Below are 27,783 nucleotides of genomic sequence, written 5' to 3'. Positions count from 1 at the left end.
CGCAAGCAAGGCGCAGAAGCCGGCCGGGGAGGGGGGCGGGGGGGGAGAGAAGGCCTGAATGCTGCGCGTGCGCACTGAGGCGCTAGAGGGTGGAGGTAACACTTGCTCTTCAAGGTCTTAGGCAACCGGAGCGCGCGACCCTTCTCCGGAGCGCGACGCGAAACCCTCCGGGCTTGTAGACTTGACGGTCCACGTCCTTGTACTTTCACAAACGTCTCTTCCAAAATTCATTCTCGCAGAGCCCAGACTCTTGCTTTGCGTCCACGATGAGCAACATGACCCAGAATCTACGGGAAATAATGAAGGTTATGTTCAAAGTTCCCGGTTTTGATAGAGTTTTGGAAAAGGTATTGTAAGGCGAAGCCTCTGGTGATGGGGACGAACCTAATAAAACACCTTAGTGGCCTGTCAAATGCAGGGGAAGTGCGTAGATTCTCATCGAAACGTAAATAAGCTTGTTTGGTTTTTCTAACCAGCAAACTGTTGGAATGCGCCGAGGAAAGTCTGTGTGTACCATTAACGAGACACTGGAGTCTGCAGGACTAGTATATAGGAATTATTTCTTGTGAGGTATAAGCTCCAAGTACGTTTGAGGTGCAGAAGTGAATGAGGGAACAACCTGTACCTGTGTTGTGTTTCTTGGTCTTTCTGTGTAACGTAGGTTGTCTGAAAACTCATGTAGGCTGATCTAGAATGCTACAGAGCTAACCAGGACCAGTGCCTGCACCCTGTCATTCCACATGAACTAATATACTTTATTATTTTCCAGACTTTATAGAAAGCCATTGTGTTTTATAGGAAACAATCCTTAATAAGTATCAGTAGCAGAAGTCAAGCGTGTGGTATTGTTGAAAAGACACTTAACCTGGGAACTTGTAGACTTTTTAATAAATGTTTTAATGCATGTACGTCTATTTTTCTGATTAAGAAAGAATACTTGGAAATTTAAAAAGAATGTGGGTGTGAAATATAAATATTAGTCAACTACAGGCATTCGAAATCTTTCTCCTGAACACCCCCTCTCGGGTTGTTTAAGTATGTTCATAAAGTGTCAAAAGTAGGAAATAACACTTAGGTAAATGTATTTAATGTTTGCCAATAGGAAATATTTTTTAAAAAACAAGGGCATCATTTGACAGTGACTTTTGGAAAGATAATATTACCTAAAAAGAATTTTATTGACCAAAGAGGAAATTTTAATTCTTTTTTTTAGAAAAACAAAACAAAACCATCTTTGTGAGAATTGGGATGTAGTTAGTAGCAAGCTTGCAGGCAGGAGTCCTTCATTGGTAGGGTTCCCTAGCCACTTCTCCCTAAGCTTTCCTCACCCTTGTGGGTAGTATATTTGGAATATTTGTTTTCTTTTCTTTTTTCTATTTAAACAGGGTCTCTCTGTGTAACCTTAACTGTCCCAGAACTTGATATGTGGATATGATCTCACAGAGATTCATTGGCCTCTTGGGTGCTGGGATAAATGGTATGTGCCACCACGATTGACTGTTTTGTGTGAGATAATTTTGACATTGGTTTGATTGCCTTTGAGTAACTAATTAAAATTCTCATTCCTAAGTCCAGCTTGGTGGTACCTGCCTGTAATCTCAGGATAAGGAAGGCTGATGTAGGTCAGTGTGTAAGCTAGTTCCATAAACAAATCCCTACTACCCCCACCAAAAAATAAATTAATTATTTTTTAAAAAAGCTATTTTTAAACACTTATTTTTTTAAAATCAGCATAAATTTTGCATTTATAGTATGAATGGCCACACTGCACAAGTTTAGTCTTTATAGGTAGCAGCTAGTGGCTGTTAAGCCACACGGGTTGATAAAATAATGATAGTCATTGAATGGTTGATAATTTGATTTACAACAGATAAAAGGTCATGTGGGATGAGAAGCTAAGACTAAAGTATATATTTTTGTATAGTGGTTTGTATATGTATATGTGTGGGTTTTGTGGTTTCCTTTGTTTTGTTTGAGACAGGATCCTGGCTGGGCTAGAACTTGTATTGACCTTCCATGCCTCTGTCTCCTGGTGTGCTGCTACTACTCATGTGCTGTTACCAAAGGTCCATAAAAGATTGTTATACTTGCTAATTTTGCAACGACTTCGGCATCCTGGTCAAGTCTAACTGCCTTGGTTTCATAAGCAAAACAAAACACCTAACACTTCACTTTCAAATTCTTTGTCCTCATGTGTCTCGGCCGGTAGAATGCTTGCCTAACATGTACAAACCCCTGGATTACATCTCTAACGTCACAGAAAATCAGATGTGATAGCATACTCATGTAATCCCAGGAGCATACAGGCAAGTAGAGACAGAAAGGTCAGAAGTTCAAAATTGTCCTCAGCTTCATACCTAGTTCAAGGCCAACCTGAATTACATAAGAGGCCTTGTCTCAAAAGAAGAAATATAAAAGAAATTATGTCTACATAAAACATGTTTTCCTACCATGTAACTTCCCTGGGGAGACATGAACAAATATCTATTCACCCCAGGTAGGGTACCAACAATGGGCCTGCTAACATAGTGAACTAGTGAGTGTTTTAGAGTCCAGATCACTCAGAGGCAAGTGGATCACTGAAAAGCCCACCCCTCCTTGAGTGGGACTTAATAATGCCGCGTCTCTGAAGTGCCGTACTTGCAGAGGCAACCCGGCTAGCAGGAAACTGTCTTCCCTCCGTTCTTGCAAGTTTTGTTTGCTTCCAAAAATGGAGTCTTTCAAAATTTTCCAAATCATCTAATTAGTGGGAGGCTTTGGAAATCCAGTCACAAGGGCATACAGTTACACACCATGTTAGTAGAATCAGACACACTACCACATCTTGGTGAATAAACCTGGACTTCACAACGCATTCAAACCAGAGCCTGCAAAAGAGCTTCCAGCCAGATGCAGGACAGAAGTCCTCGACCTTGCCTTCCTCTTAGAAAGATTATTCCATGTTGTAGATAACGTGGACTTTATTCTAACACCCTCTTTATAGGGACATTTGAGTATGAAGAGTGCTGGAATTCTCTTAAGTGCTTATAACGTTTTAGGTTCTGCAAATAAAGCAGGAGACTTTCTAGATTCCAACCAGAGGCTTGGATATTTTCATCAGCCTTCTCTGGCTGCCTCCTTTGGAGACCTATCCAAGGACACATTTACAGTAATTCATAGATTCTAGTTGGCCTTTTCAATTCTAAAATTGAGCACTACTTCATTATATAAAGCAGCATGTTTTCTGAAACATTTTTTGTACATCGATTATTTTTTGAGAACTTCAAAAGGAATGTATTTTGATCGTACTCACTCCCTTGTTCTCCCCTAACTCCTCCCAGATCCACTTCCTGCTGCCCCTCAATTTGATGCTCCTTTTTTGTTTTATTTTGTTTTGGATTGGTTTTATCAATTCAGGGTCTTTCTGTGTAACAGCCTTGGGTATCCTGGAACTCAACTTTGTAGATCAGGCTGGCCACAAACTCACAGAGATCTGCCTGCCCCTGCCTCCTGAGAGTTAGGATTAAAGGCTTTTGCTACTGGGCCTGGCAGCCTTTTTTGTTATTTTTTGCAACTTTAGTGAAGGCTGTCCTGGAGCCCCCTGAGAAGTCTAGGCTGTAGTCTTGACACTGAACTCAGAGATCCTTCTGTCTCTGTCTCCCAAGTGCTGAAATTAAAGGCATGCAGCATCATAACCAGCTTTAAAAAAACAAAACAAACAAACAAAAAAACCCATTAAGTCCAGTTTTATGCTGTCTATATACTCCTGAGTGTGGGGCCATCTGCTGGAGTTTACCCTCCCTCGGAAGTAGTCACCTCTCAGGAACTCCTCAGCTGGGGTGGAGACTCATGAGCCACTTTCCTCCACGCTGCAGTGCTGACCAACTCGATTCTGTGAAGGTCTTACTCTGACACCCACCACTGCTGAGTTCATGAGTACATTGACTCTGTCCCGTGGGGAAGACACTTGTACTTTAGAGACTTTTTTTTAAAACCACAGTTTTAATGGAATAAGAAACAGAGCTGTTCTGACATCTAATGGGCAGAGACTAGAAGTGGTGATCAATAGCCCACAGTGCACAACTTTGCACCTCAGCGCCCCCATCACGAAGAGTTACCCAGTCCACGTGGCAGCAGAGCTAAGGTGGAGGAATCTTGACTTAGGCTGTTCTGAATTAAATACTTTGCCTTGAGTCCAAACTGGTTTCATTACTAAACTGTCTTTTCTAAATATATGCTGTGTCCTTACCCTGACACCTCATATATTGGCACGTGAGAGACTGTACCTTTCCCCTAAATCTCAGGTTACCAGTTGCTATCTAAGGACGTGGGGCTGTTACACAGTGGGAAGTGCACACACAAGGCCCTGGGTTCAGCTCAGTACCAACAAATAACTGATTCTGTATATTATTTTTCGTTAGCTGGCATATCACTCCTGGACCATCTTAGTATTTTATGAAAGAAGATTGACCTTCTGGTCATGTAAATGTGACACCAGAGATTTAAGGCAAGCAATACTTTAGGTTTCCGAAGTTTTTATTTTGCGAGGATTTGTGTATGTCTGTGTATGAATATGTGCTTGTGAGAGCAGGTTCCATGGAGGCCACAGAAGGTATTGGATCCTCTGGAGCTGGAGTTATAGGCAAGTACGCCTTGGGTATTGGGAACTGCATGCTTGACTTCTGGAAGAACAATACCCATTCTTAACAGCTGAGCCATCTCTCCAGCCCTGTACTTGAAATTTTTGAGATAGGGTCTCATGCATCCTGGCTTTGAACTCACTTGCTCTGTAGCTGAGGATGACCTCGAACTAACTCTTGAAATCAGCCTGCCTCCACCTCTGAATGCCAGGATTATAGGTGAATTACCGAGCCCAGCATGTTGGGAATCAGTGAATCAAGCATCGATGTTATTAGGCAGATCACTGGGAAAATAAATGAAGGAAGAGGACTGTGCTTGTCACTCAAACATGGCTATCTGTAATAGCATTTGAGGTTAGATGGTGAAGTGGGTGGGGCTCGAAAATGGTGTAACAGCATGAGTCCTATATATTTAACCGATGAGTAGATAAGGTGCTGGCAAGAGACTTCACACTGAAGGCCACATAGAAAGAAACAGAAGATTGTGTATGCATGTGCAAATGTGGAAGGCTTCTTTTTTCTTTTGAAGCAGGGGTCTTACTGTGTAGCCCAGGCTAGCTGTGAACTCACAGTTCCACCTGCCTCTGCCTCCTGAGATCAATGGTATCCACAACATAGCCCAGCTGAAACGATGTTTTTAATAAACTGAAGAGTCCAGTGTGTCAGAGGTGACTTAGTTCATGCCAACCTACAGAAGTCATTCAACTCCTGGCATTTTGGGAATGGAACAGACTTGGGCTCCAAGCAGAGGCAGGAGGTTTGTTCCAAGTCAAGCCCAGCTCAAGCCTGAGCTATATGGTGAAAACCTGTCACTAAATAAATACATAAACAAACAAGAACACTACAAGACACTGAAAGTGAACACAGCGAAGTTCTGGAGTGGAAAATCTGTCACCGGCTTTGCTCTTGTCATCTTAGCCAAAGCAACGCTCCAGACTCAAAGAGAATGTGTTTGTTGTTTGTTTCTCAAGACACTTTCTCTATGTAGCCCTGGCTCTCCTGGAACTCACTGGGTAGAACAGACTAGCCTGGAACTCACAGAGATCTTACCTGTCTGCCTGTACCTCGCAAGTGCTGGAGTTAAAGGCAAAAGGGAACTTTTAAGGACTAAGCTTTTAAAGAGCTGGCATGTATTAGAAAGACAAAAGCAACCTGCAAGTTGTCCTGTCCACAGGCACTCTGACTTATGCATACAAACCAATGAGTAAAATACAACGTTTAAAGAACAAACCTCCAGGAACTGCTCAGGTTTCATGACTGTCTGGCTTTTTCCTATCTTTGATAACTGGCCTGTAAAAGAATTTCAGGTATCGTTTTCCTATAAGCCTTTCCTAATCCCTCATAAGAACACAGCTTTGAAAGTGAGGTACATTAAAACAAGGAAATAAAGGCTTCCTTTACTTTAAAACGTATCTACTTCCAAGAAATCTGTATCAGACTAGTCACGGTGGCACACGCCTATGATCTCAACAATCAGGGGGCTGAAGGAGATGATCTTGAGTTTGAAGGCAGCCTGAGCAACACAGTAAGACCTCCTCTAAAAGAAAAGAGAGAGGAGGCAGGGAAGCAAACCTCCATCCATGTGGTCAACAGTAACTTCCCGCTGCTGACTTTACATGCCTGACTTTAAGACTGAGCTCTCCAAAAGCAGGCATTAAATTTCAATCACACGGTTGGGGCTGGTGGCACATCTGGAAGGTAGACCAGAGGATCAGGAGCTCAAGGTCATCCTCAGCTCTGACTCCTTGACACTTAATCTCCAAACAAAAACGAAACTCATTCCTTTGGCCCTGCCAATCCTTTACTTAAAGATTCAGTGCTGAGTGTAGCTCACTGACAGAATGCCTGGTCAGCATATATAAGGCCCTGAGCTACATTCTGGGCCTCCCTGCTCTGTAGCATTGGTTTGAGAACACTCTGTGGCTGGGCCCTTTACTGTAATATAAACAAGCAACCCTGAGTTTTTTCCTTTTTAATCACCAGTTGTATAAAACACAGCATTGTTTGAGGCGGCTTATATTGTTTCAGGCTTTTTCCCCCCTTTATGGTCTTTGTAGAATAAAAACTAGTAGAAGCTACGTAGCCTTTAATTTTTAAGTCATTGATTGGAATTCAGGAATTGTAGAGTGTGCCTATAAGGCCAACACAGGGTGGAGGCTGGGGTGTGCGGGGAAAGGTTTCTGAGTCAGACTGGACTGTCTCAAAAATTAAAATATTAATGACAGGAGGTGTGATGGCGTGTGTATGCTCAGCACAGGGAATGGCACTATTAGGATTCGTGCCCTTGTTGGAGTAGGTGTGTCACTGTGGGCATGGGCTTAAGACCCTCATCATAGTTGCCTGGAAGCCAGTCTTCCACCAACAGTGTTCAGATGAAGATGTAGAATGCTCAGCTCTGCCTGTACCATGCCTGCCTGGATGCTGCCATGCTCCTATCTTGATGATAATGGACTGAACCTCTGAACCTGTAAGCCAGCCCCAATTAAAGTTGTCTTTTATAAGACTTGCCATAGTCATGGTGTCTGTTCACAGCAGTAAAACCCTAACTAAGACAGGAGGTATGTGGAGGTGACATACCTCGAACAAATCTCAGATCTATCACATATGAAGTGACCCTGAAATGGACTACTGAGTATATCAGCAAAATAGAAGTTATCCGCATAGTGTTTAACAACTATATATCATCACATAGTCAACATTTTTGTCAAGCCACATGTACTACAGAGGTCCCAGGATATTAGAGGTGAAAATGTACTGCAGTCCAGTGAATACATAAATGAAGAAATAAAAGAAGGAAACTGTAGAAAAAAACCTCTAAGAAAATTCACAGTAAAGCGATTGAAAAATTTTCTGCTCTCAGCAAATCCTTAAAAAGAGAAAAATGAGGGTACTGAGAAATTATAGCTCAAGTGGTAGACTGCCTGGCCTGCACAAAACCCTGGGTTTAGTCCCCAGTACTGTATACTCTGGGCAACTGGGCATGGTGGGCCCAGCTGTAATCCCAGCACTCAGAAGGTAGAGGCAAGCTCAGAAAGAAGTTAGAGGTCATTATACATTTGTCTGGGAAAAACAAAAATGTGGTCTTGATAGCGAAAGATTTTGATAGAGGAATGTTCCCAGTGTATGACCTGTTTGCAAGCAAATCTGTGATGTGGGGAAAGGAAGAGGGAGAGAACAAGCCGGTTCATGGTGGCACATACCTGCAGTTTCTGAAGCAGGTGCTGGTGGAGGGAAACAAACTGTGCCTGCTACCATAGACAGACCTCTGAAAGGACTTCAGAGGGAACACTGCCTTTCCATGTTTGTATCTTTTGTACAGTGTTCTCCATTCTACCTTGGAAATCGGAATTCTAGCAGAATTTCACTTGGCCGAATTCTATTGTTTCACTTCTGCATTCTGTTTAAATGGGATTCTGATTTAAGCTTACTAACACTCATAACCCGATGAATGACTAAACGTGTTTAAGATGTTTTCAACTATTCATTGATTTATGCAGAAAACTACCCTGCTTATATAAAAATTTAAACCTTTTTATGGGTAATTATAAGACGACAGATTCTGGGGGTCAGTTGATAGAAAAGGTTCAAAGAGCCAGGCCTGTGATGCCATGATTCAGGAGGCTAGGGCAAGAGGACAGTGAGTTTAAAGCTAACCAGGACTACAGAGACTCTGTCTCAATATTAATATTAAATAAATATTCAGAAGTCATCAGGAGGGGTTGGAGGGATGGCTTAGCTGTTATGAGCACTTGTCACTCTTGCAAAGGACCTGGGTATGGTTCCCATTTCCCATCCCCACGTAGTGGCTCACCACCATCTATAGCCCAGGGATTTTCTGACTAAGTGGGCAGCAGGCAAACTCGTAATGCACAGACTCACACAAGGCATTCAATTACAAAAATAGTAAATTTAAGTATTGAAAAATACATTAGGAGGTCCTGGTATGCACAACACTGATTTTTTTTAGTATTTATTTTATGTGTACATTTTCCCATGGAGGTACCTGTGGAGACCAGAAGAATCTTCTGAAACTGCAGTCGCAGGCGGTTGTGAGCTGCTGTGTGGGCACTAAGAATGAAACTTGGGCCCTCTGCAAGAATATCAAATGTTCTTACCTGCTGGGCTATCTCTCAGCCCACTGATCTGAACTCTGCAAAGTGAGGAGTAGCAAAAAGAAAAACTCAAAACAAACAAACAAAACATTGGTTTGGGTTTGTTTGTTCGTTGGTTTTCTCTCTAAAACCAACTTGTGTTCCTGGCATACAGACGCAGAATCAGTGGTCCAGTTCTCAGCAGGCAGGAATCTGAGGGTGAGGAATGTGTGACACTCCTGTCACACTCCTGTCACAGATCACTCTGAAAGTTGGACTCTGTCAGAGGTTGAGCTAGAAAATAAGCTGTTCTAATCCAAAAAATTAAGTAAACAAAAATAAAAGCTATTTATACAAATGCTAATTTCTACCATTAACTGTCAAGTTAAGTGGATTTCGGAGCCCACCTTTTTAGGCAGATTCTGTATCTGCAAATGACTTTTTAAAGACAATATCTTAGAGCTGGACATACACACAAACAAAATACACACACACACACACACACACACACACACACACACACACACACACACACACTTTAGTTAAAGACCAAGGAGCTGGAGAGACAGCTCTGTGGCTTAAACCTCATGCTACTCTTGCTGAAGACCTGACTTTGGTTCCCAGCACCAAGGTTGGGTATGGCTTACAACTGTCTGTAACTCCATCTCCAGACTGTCTCACACCCTGTTCTGGGCTCGGAACCTACATGCATATGCATATGCTTGCAGACCCACACATAGAAGCATAATTTTAAATAAAATACCTATTTTTAAAGAGCTCACTGTTGTAGCCCCCTCACCTTGATTCAGCAAGTCCTCCTCCCTTGGCATGCATGTTAGAGTCGCAGGTGTGTGCCTCTGTACCAAGCTTCCTGCTTCAAGATCATTCTTGCCATGCACTTTGTATTTGAACTATTCTAATACAACAGGATTAATGTTCGATTTTTTTCTTTTTACATTTATAACTTAGGTGACGCTTGTCTCTGCTGCTCCTGAAAAGCTAATCTGTGAAATGAAAGTGGAGGAGCAGCACACTAATAAGTTTGGTACTCTCCACGGCGGCTTGACGGCAACCCTTGTGGACAGCATATCCACCATGGCTCTAATGTGCACAGAAAGAGGGGCACCCGGAGTCAGTATTGACATGAACATAACGTACGTACCCAGATGCCATCCCAGAGGAGTTAAAAAAAAAAAAACCCTGATACTCATTTCAAATAACTTACACTGTATTGTTTAAAGGATAATGACAAAAATCTGTACATTTTTGGGGACAGGTGTCCCTTTTTGTCAACTGTTTTCTCCACAGTTGTTTAAACTCATGATTTATAACTTTGATAGAGTCCTTAAAAGTATCACTTGTAAGCACATTCCTTTGGTCCCAGCAGAAACAGGCAGATCTCGGGTTCAAGGAAGTTTTGTCTACAAAATGAGTTCCAGGAGAGCCAAAGCTACACAGAGAAATCCTTTCTCAAAAACAAAACAAATCAAAAAGCTATCACTTATGCCAGCACTTGGGAGGCAGAGACAGGTGAACCTCTGAGTTCTATCCAGGCCGATTGGTTTAAAAGCATCGAAACTGAAAACAGAAGTATCACTAATTAGCAAGATGTGGTGCTTTAATCCCAACACTTGGTAGAGACAGAGGATCAGAGGTCAAAGCCAGTCTCCCTCCGCTATGTGAAACCCGGTGTTCCCCACTCCTATCCACCCCCAGCCCCAAGAAAAGTGTGAATGGCACGTGGAGGAAGGTTTTTGCCAGTTTCCATGTATCACCAAAGTCTTGCAACAAGGTGAGCACAGGTGCCAAGAAGGGATCCTGAATATCTCCTGTGACTACTGTTTAAATGACACTGCAGTGTGTGCTCTAGACCTCAGCCTGTCACTATTGGAAATAGTGTAGAAGCCATTATTCCAAAATGGAAAAGTTGAGTTCTAAAGCTAGGCTGGCAGCTCATGTCTGTAATCCCAGCACTTGGGAGGTTGAAGCAAGAGAACCTTCAGTTCAAGGTTAGCCTAGGCTACAAAACAAGATCCAGTTTCAAAAAAACCTCAAGCCATATCAGTTTCTCTTAAGCCTGGGAGTAAACTGAGAGTTCAGTAAGCAAATCACAGGACAGCGTATAGAAGGCAGGATGGACAGCAAAGGGACTGTGCTGAGCCATGTTCAGTGCGCCTTACTTTACCGTGTGTAGTGAGCGAGCCCAATCGGAGATATGTTCGCTTGAGGGCTCTTAAATGGGTGGAAGCGGTGGAGAGATAGTTCAGTGGTTAAGAGCTTAACGTTCTTGTACAGGACCTGAATTTGGTTCCTACCACCCACATCAAGCAGACTGACTGACACCTCTGGCCTCCTTGGACAATTATATGCACACATCCACACAGGTAGACGCATAATTAAGATAAGACGAGCTGGAGAGAAGGGTTGGTGGATAAGATCATAAACAACTTGTGAGGCCAGAGAGCTGATTTAGTGGGTAAGAGCCAAACCTGATAACATGAGGTCGAACCCCGGAACTCACATAGGAGGAGAAAACTGACATCAAGTTTCATGCTGACCTTTACTCAAACACCGTGATGTGTACAAACACACACAAAATAAATGCAAATGTAATAATTAAAATAGCAATTGCTTGTGAAGTAGAACTTGACCTGCATGTTTTAGATAAGGGGCCTGAGCATTTGTAGATTTGCTATAGCATCCTCATGAATACAGGACAGCTGTATATGCCATTTCTGATGGCTAGAAACTTCATATTCACCTCAGCTTCTTGTGGTTTCTTTGATGTGTATGTATCAGAGTACATGCATGTATACCACATACATACAGGAGCCAGAGGTTGGAAGAATCATCCATCAGATCCCCTGGAACTAGAGTTACAGAGAGTTGTGGGCTGCCACTGTGGGTGCTGGGAATTGAACATGGGTCTTCTAGAGCAGCCAGTCCTCTCACTGCTGGGCCATCTCTCCAGCCCACTCCTTGTAGCTCTTATACTGTCATTTTGCACTTGAATAAAGTATGCCAGTGAGCTATAGACACCCAGATACTTCACTTAGGAAACTAAGCAGACTAAATGAAAGCAAGAGGTATTGTTCAGTGGTTTCAAATAAATATAAAATAGAAAACTTTTTTAAAGGCATAGAAATACCATTTTTATGTGAAAAAAAACAACAACACATGGATAAATGAAGGATGGATCAGGTAGAATCTCATGCAGCCCAGCCATTTGGATTTGGTACCAAAATTACTCGTAGGTTACACAGGAAAGCTGGTAGGAGTTTGTCACAGTCTTTCAACAGTTCCTTGCCATTAACTGTATTTAAACCTGTTTTCTTTCAAGGTACATGTCACCTGCTAAGATCGGAGAAGAAATAGTGATCACAGCACATATTCTGAAGCAAGGAAGAACGCTGGCATTTGCTTCAGTGGACCTGACCAACAAGGCCACAGGAAAATTAATAGCACAAGGCAGACACACAAAGCATCTGGGAAACTGAGAACATCGGGATGACCTGAAGACGCCCAACAATGCCGAGTATAGTTTGTGAACAACTTTCTGAAATAAATGATCAAAACCAGAAGTAGCAAAGGAAGTATTTTCTTTTTTTGGGGGGGGGACCCTAAGAAACCAAAATGAAACCAGTATGAAAGTTGGGAGGGGCTTTTATTTCTTCTGAAAACAGTCTCAGACTGTCCTGGAATTATGTAGACCAGGCTGGCCTGTAACTCAGAGATCTGCTTTCCTGTCTCTGAGTCCTGGAACTAAAAGGGTGCACTACACCACCGAGGTGGGTGCATCTTTTTCTTTTAAAGCATCTTGTTTAGGTGAGGTGCCTGATGATTGGATAAAGTTCTTGGCTCAGTGTTTTTGGTTTTGGTGGTTTGAGTCTGGCTTTGTAGCACCAGGATGGTCTTGAGCTCAGTCTTCTGCTTCAGCCTCCTGAGTGCTAGGATTATAGGTAGGGACCACCTTTGTGCCTAGCTAGTTTGTTTTGGGTTCAGTGAGACTTTTTTTGGTTTTTAACTTTTTATTCGTTTCCAGTTCCACATCATACACCCCAGTCCTGCTCTCCCCATCCCCTCTTCACCCTTGCAGCCTCCCACCCAAAATAACACACACACACAAACCAACAAAGCATAGAAAACATGGAAGCTGTAGTATGTCAGTGTGTCCCACTGTCCACACATGAACTTGGTCTGGTTTGAGGTCTCTGGCTTCTGTGACATCATCAATATTGGATCCTCATCTGGACTCCTCCCAATTCTCCTGTTGTTGCTGTGTCATGGAGATCCTGCAGCTTTGGATCAACAAGACTGTCCCTTTCACACATCCTAACCATTTGAAGATGGTATAAATTTTGGTGGGTCAATTCAGTCCTGGATCTGGGCCTAGGTAGTAGCTGAGCTGGTCAGCTCTCACCAGCACAAACTCTCTATCTAGTACAGCTAGGCCACTCAATGGCGCCATCTACAGGAGACAGGGCCTGCTCACCTGCACCCATGCCTCCAGAACCAGCTCTACTGTGCTGCTCAGTCAAGAGGTGGGGCCCACTAGCCCAAATGCTGCAGACTGTGAGGGGCTGGCCCACCAGAGCCTCTGTCATCAGGACCAGCTCCATTATGTTGCCCAGTTGAGGTGCAGGGCCTGCTCTCCCAGTGCTACAGCCAGTAATGGGGCAGGGATAGGTCTCATGACCCTAGGGCCACTCACCCAACCTCACTACAGCTCACCCCCCACCCCACCCCACAGCTCTACCATGCTGCCCAGACAAAATGCAAGGCTTGCACTACAGGCAGCAAAGAGCAGGGCCAGCTCACCCACTTTCAGGACCCCAGGATTGCTGCAGGTGAGGGGAAAGGGAAGGCATCAACACTACACCTGTCACATCATGGCAGATGAGTGGCTGGGCCAGCTCCCTCTTTTGCCCTCAGGGTGGTTCACCTGTTCTCCACTCCCCTGCAACCAGTGTTGGGTTTGCTGTGCTGTCCAGGCAAAGTGCTGCAGCTCTGAGAGGCAGGGATAGCGCTCCCAAGCTCATGACCAGTGGGCAGCTTTCCTGACTGCCTGAGGTGGTGAGGAATGGGGTGTTCAGTGTTTTTAGAACGGGTAAAGAAGCTAGGAGGATACTCTAAAACCGAGTCTGGTATTGAACTAGATAAACTGCTAGATGTCACACCTCAGAAATGCCCTGCAGGTGTAAAGGTTGTTAGTTCCCAGCATACTTTTTGGAGGAGCCACTTGGTTCAGATAGTAGCCTTCTTCACGTGGTGGAAGGGGGAGTTAGCAGAGAAGACTCCACCTCCAAAAACCATTACCTGGGGCCTAAGAGTTTAGAAGACACAGGCATCCAACATAGCAATAATCAATCCTTAGTGAAATTTTAGGTCTTTCTCAGCTATAAAATACTGTGCCATTATTTCCCACTTTTGTAAGAGACAGGATTATCAACTACCAAATGGATAAACATGGCACAAAATTTTGAAGCCCCTGAAGATAGAAATACCATTCTCAGCTGATTTAGAATGTCTAAACCTGACATCTTTTGTATAGAATGAGTCCCTTTGAAGTTCACATCCTACTGTATTGACGTTAGCATATTAGTGCATTTCTCAAACATCTCAAAAATTAGGACTCTTGCTTTCTTTTCATCAAAATTAGAGTGGAAAGACAAAAAGTGGCTTTCAGTAGATTAAAATGAGCCAAGTAAAAAGTTGTCTCTCAGCATACCTATAGACACCTCAGTTGTGGACAAACTAGAAACCTATCTTGATTTCTATTTCCTCCAACAAAAGGACCTGTACACTCCTTGTAGGAGCTGGTTCCAGTGCTGGAGGATAGGACACTGGGAAGTTCTGATTTATCTGTGATAGTGCTTCAGAGTCTTGCATATCAAGGGTGGTGGGGAGGGCTCAAAACCTTAATGGCCACATCATGTGACATGGCTCACAGAATGCTAAGAATAAGAAATATCTGAGGGGTAATCTGGAAAATCTCCTTTGCAACCAGAGACAAGGTAACCAGAGCACCACCAGCTGCTCTTCCAGCACTTACCCTACAGCTCCACAGGGAAGCAGTCCCAGGATCACCTCTGCTGGCCTCCACAGGGACTGTGTGCATGTGATACAGATACGCACAGGGGCACAACAGCTATACACACAAAGGCTGAAATTTTTTCAGAAGGTTGTCCTGGCATTAGGATTCATTCTAACTCATAGGGTGAAGGGGAGGGGGCATTTTCATACTGTCTGCCATCAGTCACTAACAGTAGTGAGTTCATAGTGCAGAAACCAAAGTTAGATGGCATGTGCTTCTGCACAGTAACCTGAAGGGTACAAAGTCAATCTAATCATGGACAAATTCCAATTTTTTTAAGATAGCAGAACTAGAACATGGATGATGTATTGTTATTTTTTAAGTTTGGTAATGGTACTGTAAGATATCCTAATAACACCCCATCCACCCCAAATTCCTGTACTTGTAATATAAATCACGTGTACAATAGCTATAAATGGTTAAGTAAATATGTAAAATATACAGAGAAAAAATGTGGCAAAATCTTAATATGTTATACTAAAACATCCTACACTGGTCTCGACAGTGTTCCTAAGTTACTGAGATAAATGGGTGCTGACTTGCCTAACATGTTGAACACAGTCTAACAGTAAAATGGTTTTTAAAAAGCCACTGGCCTCTGGATCCAGACTGATGATTTAAATCTTCTGCTTATATAAACTTGGGCAAATCTCTCAAACTGTGTATCTACTTCCACTGCAGACTTGCAGAGTAACAGCTGCAAGACAATGCCTGACCTTAAGAAACCTTCAAATCATTCTATCAAATTTTTCTGATGAAACAACCTTCTGAAGTGACCAGAGACACAGGACCAAAAACCTTACCACTTCAATCTTTGCGCATTCATCTGAGTAGCCAGGTAGCTTTCTCCTATTTTATTTAGGTCTCTCTTTTTTTTTTTTTTTTCAAATTCCAACCAGAGGCTAAATACAAATGGAAACCAGTAAGCACTAGTTTTACTTCAAGAGTAGGATCATTCCGATTTACTCCAGTAAAAGTATGCAACCCTTAAGCAAAGCTTTTCTTCATTTAAAAGAAAAACAAAACAAAGTAAAAGCTATACAGTAGTCTTTCCTCATATTCATTGCACAAATGAGTTCTGCTTCCAGAACTCTCCACACTCTGTAGGTATTTTTACAATGTAAGAGCCCCACTTTTGTTTTCTATCCCAAACTCTCAACTTCTTTAGGATGGTGTAGAAACCAGGATTTCTGCAAAATTCACTGGATTTTTTATTTGTAATTAAAATTTCTAACACCAAAAAACAAAACAAAAACCAAAAAAGTCCTCTACTTATGATGGTTTTTGCAGCTATGACTGTTCCTCGGTTTTGTAGCTGCTTCAGCCACACCAGACTCCAGATCTGCTTTAATGTGTATAAATGCATCTGCACACAGCAGAGTACTCTATATCAAAACTAAAGAGATCTGGGAAAATACATGTACCTATGAGTACAAGCAAACATGGCCCAGTGCAAGGCAGAGATACCTCACTCAATGAGATACTTTTTTTTCATTAACATTTCTTTCCCTCGTTTGTAATTTCTTTTTGTAACAACCATCTGGTCATTAGAATGAATCTGACAGTGCTCTGGAACAACGGTGATTATAGCAAAGCTATTAAGTTTTTAAATGTTATTTATACCTGTTACATTCACTCTCACCCTCAATACTGATGACAGATGTCAGAGGCAAAAACCAGCACAAACATGAAGACCACGACACTGAGCATCCCTGTGCTTTCAGATACAGTAAGCATTCAGTGTACAATAGTCCTTCCTTCACATTTTAGTAAGATGCCGATGCAGTGCAGCAATCTGCAAAGCACTTTCTTTCACACAGTCCGTGCAGAAGACATCTAATTTTTTTTAAAGTTCTGTGATACAAATGATTAAAATAAATCCAGGATGAACAAGTTTCAAAATGCATAGTGTTCTGTGCATGAGTCCATTTTCTTTAAACTCTGAAAGAAAAGTGGTAAGAAAACAAGAAAAGAAAATAGCTGCTGCATTCTCTGGTCTTCTCCATTGCTGGTCAATGCTCTTATTTACTCTGGCATGTAAGGACGGAGGTGATCCTCTATGGTGCCAACTGCCCAGTGGGTGAGCTGTTCCTGCGGCAGGTAGAGGCAGATGCTGCATAACTTGAAGATGGTGGCTTTGTTTTTTGGAGTCTAGAAAGAAATATATTTTTAATAATTTTAATAGTTTTAAACTGTTAACAATTTAATAAGGCACTGTAATAACAAGACAAGAGATATGTAGTTCACTATCCATGCAGGACACGAGAAAGTAAGAGTAGAGATGTTTGAAATAAATGCAGAGAATCTGTGCATAAATTTGGGCATATTTAAGTTTAAAACACCTGGGAGGGGTTGGGGATTTGGCTCAGTGGTAGAGCGCTTGCCTAGCAAGCACAAGGCCCTGGGTTCGGTCTCCAGCTCCAAAAAAAAGAAAAGAAAAAAAAAAAACAAAAAACACCTGGGAAGTCAACGGAACTGTGCTGTGCCCCAACCTCCAGCCCGGAAACTAGCTCCTCTCTAATGGGGAATTAAGATCTGGGCTTCCTGGGGTTGGGGATATAGCTCAGTGGTAGAGCGCTTGCCTAGTAAGCTCAAGGTCCAGGGTTCGGTCCTCAGCTCCAGAAACAAAAACAAAAAACAAACAAACAAAAAACCCCAAAAGATCTGGGCTTCCTGTCTGCTCCTAGATGGGGAGTATAGAGATCTGGTTTCTAATATAGACAAACAACCACCTCTACCCCATTTTTTGAGACAGGGTTTTCTGCTCGCCCCCGGCTACCTTGGAACTCACTGTTTACCAGGCTGGCCCTAAACTCACAGAGATCTGCCTGCTGGGATTAAGGGCATGCACCACCATCACTACCTGACTTAAACAACCAACTTTTAACTTGATTTATTTCCAAATTTACTTAAAGGCTTTCCACTCTATTCTTGATGGTCACTGAAACCCAGACGCAGAAATCAGAGTCCTGAACCTTTTAATAAAAGCTCTGAGAAATGTACTAACTTGTTAATTTAGTCTTTTCTATACAATAGAACCTGAGAGATTGAAGGGGGCTCACAATATGCTTTTGGTGTTATTGACTAAATCGCAGGTCTTAAACATGTGAGACCAAGTTTCAATTAAATGTCACAAAAATGTGAGGAAGGAAGCTGGTGTGATGGGCTACAACACTCAGGAGGAAGAGGCAGGCAGATCTGAGTTATTTAAATAAAGGGCAGCCTGGTCTATGTAGAGACCCCGTGTCAAAAACAGAAAAAGATTTAAAATGTCACAAAACCAAGTCACAGTAACTCTATGAGTATGATTCACACCAAGCAGAATCATATTCTCTAGAGCCAAGATCTACTCAGTACATCTACCCATGCTAGTGAGACCTGTAACCTATCATTGAAGCATACAGCTACACTGAATGACATTCAGCACACAGTCTCTTCAGATGTCTTGCTATAGATAAGTAACAGCCCTAGACAATTCTCTCATTTCCCAGTCTGAAATTTTACTGCAGAATGTCTGTTGAAACTGTTTTGATGAAAACCTGGATTGTTGCTTAAGTAAGAAATAGGTTTTTTGTTTTTTTTTTTTAAATTCTCATTTAAAATGTCTATGCCAGGGCTAGGAAGAGTTTAATCAGTAAGTGCTAGAGCAAGTATAAGGATCTGAGTGGCATGCATAATTCTGGATTCCATAGGGCTTGTCCATTGCCTGAGGAACCATACCCACTGGAAGGCATACACAGCTCCATACTTGCACCCCTCCCCTCGAACACACAAACCATTTATTTGAAATACATACTCCGATCAACTGAAAACAGAGCAGGAACTGAGAGTCCATTTTTAATTAGCTCCCAGGCCACTGATTAGGAACTTCTCTGGAGAAGCCTAACACAGGTTTCTTAACTTCAAAAAAGCCCCAAATTAGTCCTAAAAACTTTCTTACCTGCAAATGCTGTCTGTCAATGAAGAGAAACACTGACTGGTTAGGATTGTTGACAACAATTCCTGTCTTGTCCTTGCGGCTCAGTACATGCAGAAACTGTTTCTCATAGTCACCGTGATGAAATTCAAATTTGGCCTAATTGCGAAATACAAACATTTTATATAGCTACAATTACACTGCATTGCCCAACCATCATCTACTGCTTCCACGTGCATGTTTGTGCCGACCAATATGGAGACAAACAGGTAATTAGATCTAATTAAAATTATAAAATTATGTGCAGTGTAAAACTCAACTCAAGAAAAATCAAGCAAAAATAAATTCACTTCTTGCCAGGCATAGTAGCACATGCCTGTTACTCCAGCAATCAGGAGAATGAGGCAGGAAGACAGGAAGACACCCTGTCTCAAAACAAAAACAAAAACAACAACAACAACAACAAAAAAAATCACACACACACACAAAAATCTTCAGTTAACACTAGTGACATTTCAAATGCCCAAATCACACCCAGCTTGATTTTTTGAAACACAGGACATTTTCTTATAAAGAAAATTCTACTAACAGTATTCCACCATAAAATTTTGTGATCTTTAATACTTACAATTAAACAGGAAATGAAAACCTAATGAACCCAATGAAATGCAAAATCCTCAGTGTACAAAGAGTCACACTTGTACAAACAGGCTTCTAAAAATATAGATAAACCCTTTGGAAAAAATTGTTTTGGAAGGCAAAACTCATCTATCAAGCAAATCAGCTTCATCCTTCCACATGTCTAAGAGAGCAGTAGAGGGGAGCAAATGCTGGTCAAAGAGACCAAGCTTGGGGCTGGAGAGATGATGGCTCAGCAGTTAAAGAATACTGGCTACTCTTCCAGAGGTGCTGAGTTCAATTCCCAGCAACCACCTGGTGGCTCACAACCATCTATAGGTATCTGAAGTCCTGTTCTAGCACACGGGTATAGATGCAGATAGAGCACTCATATATAAAATAAATCTTGGGGAAAAAAAAAGAAAAAAAGACAAAGCTTAGTAATAAGTAACTTACAAGAAACCTTTAACATCTTTTCAGATAATTCAGAACTCCAAATTCTGAATTCCATTTGCTTTGAACAATTTCTACTATCAATAGTAGGCGATACTAAGCTCTAAAATCTCGAGTGTCTGCTATTTAATGTTTTACTAGTGCCTTGTAAACCCTGGGTTCTTGAATTGTACTACTCATCTCTCCCTTACTCTCCTGTGGCACAAGGGATGAGTTCAGGCCACAAACATGCGAAGTGCTCCACTAAAAGCAATGTCACTGGCTCTCAACGGTTTTCAATATAAAACTGGCTTTCAGGGCCAGAGCTTGGTTGGCATACACCTTTAATCCCATCACTTCAGGAGGCAGAAGCAGGTAGGTTTCTGAGAGTTCCAAGTAAGTCAACTCAACACTACATAAGACCCTGTCTCAAACAAATAAAAGTGAAAAGTAGTCTGAGTTTCACCATATAGTTCCAGAGCATTTTAAATATGTCCTACTGAATTTCTTCTTGGGGAAGCAATGTTTTACACCAAACAAAACCATTTGCATAAAGATATAAAAAGTGGGTCAAGTCACTGTGAAGGTCAGCAGTTTCATGGCCTCATTAAAGAGTGGACTAACTACGTATCTTCAACATCCCAGACTGAAAGTATGTGAGAAAAATCAGCACTAAACAAATATGAACTCCTCACCCTCATTTCCAAAACAATGCAGCATGAGACACTATTAAACTTGGCTGTTAAGCTTTCATTAGCAATCTACAGATTATCCATGGTATACTGAAGTTCATATGCAAATATTATGCTGTTTTACACAAACTGAGCATACGCAGTGTTTTGGAGCCAATCCCCAAAAGATATGTAACCTAGAAATGCCAGCTTTAAATTATGTAAGGAATGAAATTAGTGCCACATTACTGGCTTATTTACTGCAATGAGCTACATTAGCAACGTTATTACATGTAGATTATAATCACTCCAGAAGGTTCTATAATTAGTTTGAGGAACTTTCTGTAGAAAGCAGTTACGACAATCATCTTTTATCTGTTTACCTTACTTTCTTTTATCAAATTACTGTTTTAGGTATAGGGCTGTTTTACCCACACACATGTGTCCATGTACTAATACACAGCATACTGGTGTCCTTGGAGGCCAGAAAATGTCATCGGATCCCTGGTACTGAAGGGTTAGAGGGTTGTAAGCTGCCGTGTGCACACTAGAAATTAAATCCAGACCAATGGAAGAGCAGTCAAGTGCTCTTAACCTCTGAGCCAGCTCTTGAGCCCCATGCTTTTAAAAAAGGGTTTATTTTGGCTTACAGTTTGTCTCGACTCCTCTTAATTCAATGACCCTAGGCCTAGTATTCCTCTTTAACTGCCTCATTTCTTTTTCTGCAGGAGGAGATTCACACACCTACTTATCACTAGTACTTAGGTTAAATGTATATATAAAATATATAGGAGAAAGATGAATACAATGGCTTTTAATAACCTTTAAACATGATTTCAAATAAAAGTAGCACTTGAGAAAAGACTATTCTAACTATTTCAAATAATAGCCCAGAGGAACAGATAGACAGACATTTAAAAATAAACTGAGTATGGTGCCATACATCTTTAATCCCACAGCTCTGAGTTCCAAGCCAACCTGGCAGACATAAGTAGTTCAGGTCAGCCAGTGCTACGTAAAAACAAGTAAAATTCAAAAATACACCATTTTCCCCATTGGTAAGCTGAAAACCAGCATCTCTAGCGCACAGTGAGCAGCCTAGAACTAAGGATAACCTGTGCTTTCAGAACTTTGGTACTACCATGCTGCAGTGACCCCAACTATAAAATGTAAAATTATTCCCTTGCTATTTATTTAGCTACTGTTATGAATCATATCTGATACACAATTCTGTAGGAGTTGGAACCCACAGGCTGAAAACCACTGCTCTAGTAAATCCATGATGTTAGATCTTAGCTACCAAAAGAAAGTAATTTTACCAATATTTAATCTATGGGTTTTCTTTTCTTTTTGTTAAGAACTTACTTCTCTCATGTCCACCTAGTTTAAGTTTTACCATGGTACAGGAGATATAACAACTTAATGGCCTATATCACACATAAAAGCAACAGAAAGATGAAATCCTAATAACAGGTAAGAAAATTTCTGAATGACAACTTTCATATTCCTAATGATAATATATTCAACATTTAGTTCCATATACTTAATTAATAGGCTCAAATACATCATTATTTTTCTAATTCTAAAATCTGAGTATTCATTGTAGGAAATTATGGATACAAGTCAGCAAAGACGACTAAAGTTGGAGCTCTGTGATTGAGTTACTGCTTCTGATACATGAAGCCTGGGTTCCATGCTCAGCTATGTAAACCAGGCAGGGAGCCAGGAGGATCAGGAGGTTCAAGGTCACTCTAGGTCGCTCTAGGTACACAGGCAATTCTAGGTCAGTCTAAGCAACATGAGACTTTGTCAAGGGAAAAAAAGTCTAAAAGATTTTAATAACGTTCATCAAAACCAGAGGGGCCAAGGGATTCTATAATTCTAAAGTTTTCTTCTAATATTTAAAAGGACAGGGAAGATTTATAAAGTAACTATTAGAAGCATATTCCCAAAGATTCCAATACAAACCTAATTATAGGTACTCTCACAAAGTGCTCACTATCTTATTTAGAACAAAATACCTGAACAGGCCTAAAAGGTTCATCAGATTCCTTCCACCTAGAAAACAGGAGACAAACAATTTTCTCAATATCATTCCGAGGCCAAAGAATGAAATCCATCTCCTGAGTACAGCCAATTACATCCTAGAAAATGATAAAGTTTTTTTTAAGTTTTAAAGAAGCAAAGTGGTAACAAAAGGTACAAATGACAGGGTTTAACTACAGAGCCATTGCATCAGTGCAGAAGGTACTTAAGACTGCATACAATCTAATTCCAGCTCTATACTAACCTTTATATTGGCAGAATCCAGCCATTTAGTCAATGTTTCTCACACAGAGAAGACCTTACTTCCTCAGTATATGACTAAACTCTTATCTAGCCAGGGAGCTAATATTACTAGTGCCCAGGCCTTTATTTTCATCTTTCAAAACCAAATGTAACTTGGCAAAAAATGTCTCCAAACCATGCTTATAACACAGAACAGTTGCTGTGCTGTTAGCTGCTTTTCTCCAAACACCATCCGCCACATCTGTTCCCTAAGGCCAATGCATTTCTTCCAGACCAGAAGTTATCTCCAGGTTTTGGATTATGCACCAAATTAACGTCAATGTAAGGCAGTTTTGAAGGTTAGCAGTAATATATTTCCTTTAGTAGATTTTATTACAAGGGGGCAAAATATTTTCCCCTCAAAGAGAAACCAGTCACAGTAATCACACACATCATTATCATTCCATCTAAGTCAAGTGACCAATGCTTTCATTAGAAATCAATCTTTTGTAAAAGCACTTGAAGGTACTTAAAAACAATTTTATGTATAACACAAGAACCTAACAGGGAATGATGGGAGCTTCTACATGCTTTATCCAGCTGAGTACTGCCTTGAGGCAAAAACAACATTTACACATCTGAGGCGTCTAAGCATAACAATGGCTGACTACTGATTTTCAGGGATAAAACTGTTTGTAAGCTTTAATTCACACAAACTCATTCCCTTAGTCAAGACTTCTAGAACTTACCCTTCTCATAGACTGGTATCGAGGGGCATGGAGCTGTACCACATCCTTCTGTAGAAGCTCTATAGAACTTTCCAAGGAATAGCTGGAATCTCGCACACCTTTCAGAATATTTTCTTCATAATTATTTGTCATGACTGGTATAACCTCAGACACTTCAAAAAGTGCTGACTTTTTCTTCTAAAAGAAAAAATTCAGTGATACATTGTTGATATATTCAAACAAATTAACGTTTGATTCCTCAGATAGTCAAGTTCAATGATATTCAGTACTTCTGGATATTATCTGACTACAATTATCAATGTTTAATAAAAGGTAAAAAGCAAACTGTGTTTCCAAATTATTTAAGTGCTCATTGCCAATCACTTAGAGCTTGGATTCAGAGAACCTACATTGCAATACCTTCAACTAATCCATCTTTTATCAATTTTGCCACCATGTTTAAAAATCAGCACACACACAAACACACACACACACACACACACACACACACACACGAAAATGTGAAAATAACGTCTTCGAAATATTTCAATATAAAAACTATTCTGGAATCACTTTGCAGTGCTCTTACTCTAACAGATGAAAGGTTCTTAAGCACAGAAAACCTTAAGATTGGGGTAATAAGCATGGAAACATCAAAAAAGCTCTAAACAGATCTCATGCTAAGATTCCATTTCTGAGTGAAGCAGACCACCTTCCATGTAACAGTCAAAGTTGCACTTCTTTTGCTCATAACTCAATCTCATGTCAAACAGCCCTGTTGATAAATGTCCATCTTCAACTGCCAAAGACTATTGCTTTCAATGAATTCGCTTTGCCTTTCACAACTTATCTGATATTTATCTATGGAACTAGATCATAAACACAGCACACATGGGGGGGGGTGTTGGAGATGGCTCAGTGGTTAAGAGCATTGGCTGCTTTTCCAGAGGTCCTGAGTTCAATTCCCAGCAACCACGTGGTGGCTCACAACCATCTGTAATGGGATCAGATGCCTTTTTCTGGTGTGTCTGAAGACAGTGACAATGTGCTCATACAGAAAATAAATAAATCTTAAAAAAAAAAAAACAAAACCACAACACACACCCAACATCCTTAGATAATTTTTGTTTAAAAAAATTAGCAATTCTAAACAAAAATTTACCACTTCAATTTTTAATTGCTTCTGAAAACTTAAAATGTATTCTTTCATTAACTGTATCATAAGAAATTCCACCTACATTAAGATTTGAAGAAATGAGCTAAACTTAGCATATAAACATTTCATTCTAATTTAACACTTAAGACTTCCTATACATAATTTTACCAAAGTTCCCTCTTTTGTTCCACACAAAAGTTTCGTTTTATTATGTGGAACATAAAAGTATGTTCACATAAATGTCACCTAAAATTGTATTCTAAGCCCTTAGAATTAAGTTATTTCACAGTCAATTAACATAGATGGGCCCACCATTTTCTCTAAGGTCTCAATTCACAGAACCACCCCTAAGGGTAAAAAGCAGTCTTTTTCCAAACACCCTTGAACATATTTATAAAACACTGAAATAAATAATATACACTTACAAAAACCACTTGTGCTAATTCACAGTAAGAACTTTAAATTACCTTCTCCTTGAACACAAAGGCAATATACATCTTGAAGTCAAACTGGTCAGCTAGAGATTCTTTTTTCTTTCTAAGCTGAGCACGTAGTCTGTTCAGAGCTTGTTTCTTCCGGGAGTTTGGGTCCCCCATTTTGAAATACAGGTGGTACTAAAGCCTTTGGAAATTGTCACTAAACTATGGGCACTTTTTCTTAAGACTCAAGTACAACAGAAACAAGTCATTTTTTTCCTGCTAATATGATTGAATAGCTAAAATCACAACTGTAACCCCCAAACTGCACCTTCTGGCAATATTAGCAGACTGTCATACCACAGGGTCAAGAAACAAAAGTTGCTGTCCAGTCATGTTTGGACAATAATGTTTGAGGGTTAGATGGGAAAGGGGAAGGGAAGGAAAGAAAGAGGAGAAAAAACTTGGAACTAACTTTCTGGAAAACACATGTGGCTAAACTGCCAAAATAAAAGGCATTGAGGGGAAAATGAAAAACCTATCATCAGGATTTAGGTGTGCAGTAAAACACAGCTGACACCAGTCCAATCCGTGAAATCCATCCGGATTTTTCCCCCTTTTCAGAAAAGGGATTAAGAAATTGAGAAAAGGGAGGGAAAATTGTGATGTTGCTTCCCAAATATAGGAAAAGGGGGGAAAAAAAAACAAAAAGAAAAAAAGAAAAACAAAACTAAAAACCACCGAAACAGGGTAGGTGAATGAAACTGAAATCCCCAGTTGGATTTTACCCAGCCAGATCCATGGCTGTAGTACCTGATTAATTCTTAGTTATTTCAGATTTCACTACTGCTATGTACTGTCAGTGCTTTGCTATTGATTACACTTGGTGGTGAGCAAAGAGAAAAGTGCAAAATCAGCAGAGAAAGAAGGGGAGAGGTACAGGGTTTCCCTGCAATCAACTACAGTGTATACCGGGGGTGGACAGCTGTTGCCCAAAGGAGTCAAGAGAAAAAACAGCGGAGTCATTACCAACTTCCCCATCACCCACGTTTTCACCCTCAGGCGGCTGCGAACGCTGCTGCCAAGGAGAACCATGATGGCAGAGGGAAAGGGGGTCTATTAAATGGTATTAATAGTTATTCCGGCTCTGTGATTAGCCCTGATTAATGCCCGGGATCCAAGCACCCTTAGCCCTGCGGTGGGTTCTACATTCCCCGGGGAGCCCTCCGTATTAAATTTGACCCTGTTCAGGTTCGGGATGGTAGGGAGTTCGATTATCTTCGTGTGAGCATGGCTGAGGCAAAGGTGGCGGGTTCTCCCACGTCCCAGGCTGGGCCCGGGGAATCACCTGCCTTCGATCCCCAGGTCCCACCCCCAACCCCTGGCCTTCAGCGGCAGCGACTCGTTCGCACCACGGGAGACACTGGATCACTCGGGTTCTCACTCATTTCAACGTGGAAACAATTCCCGCCCGGGTAGAGGAGGCGGGAAGAGAGTAAGTGGGAAGGATCAGTTGGGAGGAGGGGGAAGAAGAAAATAATCGTGTTAATAAGAATTACTTCTTAAAGGAAGCCCACCCTCCCACCCCAAAAAAGAAAGGAATGAAGTTCCCGGGTTCTGGATTCGCTTTTCCCGTTCAACAGCCCATGTTTCCCGAGTGGGGGCGGCTGGGTGGTTTCCCAAGGGGGCAGAGGCCGGGATCTAGGCGGCAGGGCGGGGTCCCCGCGGAGAGGAGAGCGGGACTCGCAGGCCGACCGTCGGTGGGCCGTCTAGCCGCAGCCTGCGGGCGGAGCGGCGGCTGCGGAGGAGGAGGCGGCGGCGGCGGCGGGGGCGCTGCTCGTGGCGCGGGCGGGAGCCATGTCAAGAGAACACGACGGGCCGACGGAGCCCCTCCATGCCCGCTGCGCTGCGCTCTGTGGCCGGGCCGCGCGCGCTGCTGCCGCCACTCAGCCCCCACCTGGGCCCCATAGTCGGGCTCGGCGCCCCGGGCGGCGACGGAGGGAAGGACGCGGAGCGGGTAGGGGGGGGACAGCGAAAAAGAGGAAAGCGCGCGGGAGGGAGAGGGTGGGGAGGGAGGGGAGCCCTGCGCTACGGCCTGTCCGCGGAGTGAGCCCGGCAAAGTTGTCTCAGTTCGAGCGTCGGCTCCCGAGGCCTACTTCGCCCAACAGTCTCGTTCAGGAAAATAGTCCAAGAGAGCCCCGAGGAATGGGGTGAAAAAGCCGAAACGGAGGAGGTCGAGAGTCCGCGGAGCCACAGCCTCGTTTCCCCCCCGGCACCGGAGTGGCTTCAGAAGCGGCGGCTGCCTCGGGAACCTCCCGGGTCCGGGGCTGAGTCGCGTTTGAGGAAAAGAAACAAGAACAAACAACTTAAAATGGCAGCGACCGCTGCTGCGTCACCCGCCCCTCAGCGGAACCGCCCCGAGCGCTCTACGCCTGCGCGCGATCAGGACGCTACCATATGTGCAGAACTGAAAGGGAAGACAGGAAGAGAAGAGTGAAAGTTTTCACAATTATGAGGACAGAAAGCCAAAAAGCCAATAATATATGATATACGAAGCTTGTAATAAATAGTGAGTAGCTTTGAAATTAAGCTTTCGGTGAGCTATTTCCTTAGGGGTGTTTAAGAAAACATACTCCCCTTTCCATCAATATGGAAAGTCCTAAGGCATGGAAAGGGTCTCCCGCCACTCCCTCCGCCCCTCTGTCCCTCCGTCAGGCTGTCCTGGTCTCCAGTGTTGGCCCCCTCCCCGTTCTCTTACGTCATAAAAGCACGCC

At 42.1% G+C, this 27,783-nt stretch overlaps 2 protein-coding genes across 2 annotated transcripts; one reads left to right on the top strand and one right to left on the bottom strand.

Moving 5' to 3' along the window:
• Positions 1-34: 34 nt before the first annotated feature.
• Acot13 (acyl-CoA thioesterase 13) lies at positions 35-12,294 on the top strand. The gene is made up of 3 exons (XM_032885018.1): positions 35-347; positions 9,680-9,864; positions 12,051-12,294. The coding sequence occupies exons 1-3, from the start codon at positions 267-269 to the stop codon at positions 12,205-12,207; spliced, it is 423 nt and encodes a 140-aa protein (XP_032740909.1). The 5' UTR covers positions 35-266; the 3' UTR covers positions 12,208-12,294.
• Positions 12,295-15,643: 3,349 nt separating this feature from the next.
• Positions 15,644-27,018, bottom strand: C14H6orf62 (chromosome 14 C6orf62 homolog). Its single transcript, XM_032885016.1, has 5 exons — positions 25,061-27,018; positions 23,459-23,635; positions 22,463-22,585; positions 18,745-18,879; positions 15,644-16,955 (listed from the first exon to the last, which is right to left on the bottom strand). The coding sequence occupies exons 1-5, from the start codon at positions 25,187-25,189 to the stop codon at positions 16,830-16,832; spliced, it is 690 nt and encodes a 229-aa protein (XP_032740907.1). The 5' UTR covers positions 25,190-27,018; the 3' UTR covers positions 15,644-16,829.
• Positions 27,019-27,783: the final 765 nt, after the last annotated feature.

Source organism: Rattus rattus, chromosome 14, assembly GCF_011064425.1.
Source record: "Rattus rattus isolate New Zealand chromosome 14, Rrattus_CSIRO_v1, whole genome shotgun sequence".
NCBI classification, from domain to species: domain Eukaryota; kingdom Metazoa; phylum Chordata; class Mammalia; order Rodentia; family Muridae; genus Rattus; species Rattus rattus.
The sequence above is the reverse complement of the archived record's forward strand: the minus strand, read 5'-3'. Positions and strand labels throughout refer to the sequence as shown.

Bases quoted from the DNA above. Each gene is read 5' to 3' on its own strand.
- Acot13 (XM_032885018.1), top strand. From the start codon at position 267: ATGAGCAACATGACCCAGAATCTACGGGAAATAATGAAGGTTATGTTC. The intron at 348-9,679 runs GTATTGTAAGGC...TTTATAACTTAG, and splicing joins TTGATAGAGTTTTGGAAAAG to GTGACGCTTGTCTCTGCTGC. The intron at 9,865-12,050 runs GTACGTACCCAG...TTTTCTTTCAAG, and splicing joins AGTATTGACATGAACATAAC to GTACATGTCACCTGCTAAGA.
- C14H6orf62 (XM_032885016.1), bottom strand. From the start codon at position 25,189: ATGGGGGACCCAAACTCCCGGAAGAAACAAGCTCTGAACAGACTACGT. The intron at 22,586-23,458 runs GTAAGTTCTAGA...ATCATTTTCTAG, and splicing joins GATACCAGTCTATGAGAAGG to GATGTAATTGGCTGTACTCA. The intron at 16,956-18,744 runs GTAAGAAAGTTT...ATTTCTTTCTAG, and splicing joins TTGACAGACAGCATTTGCAG to ACTCCAAAAAACAAAGCCAC.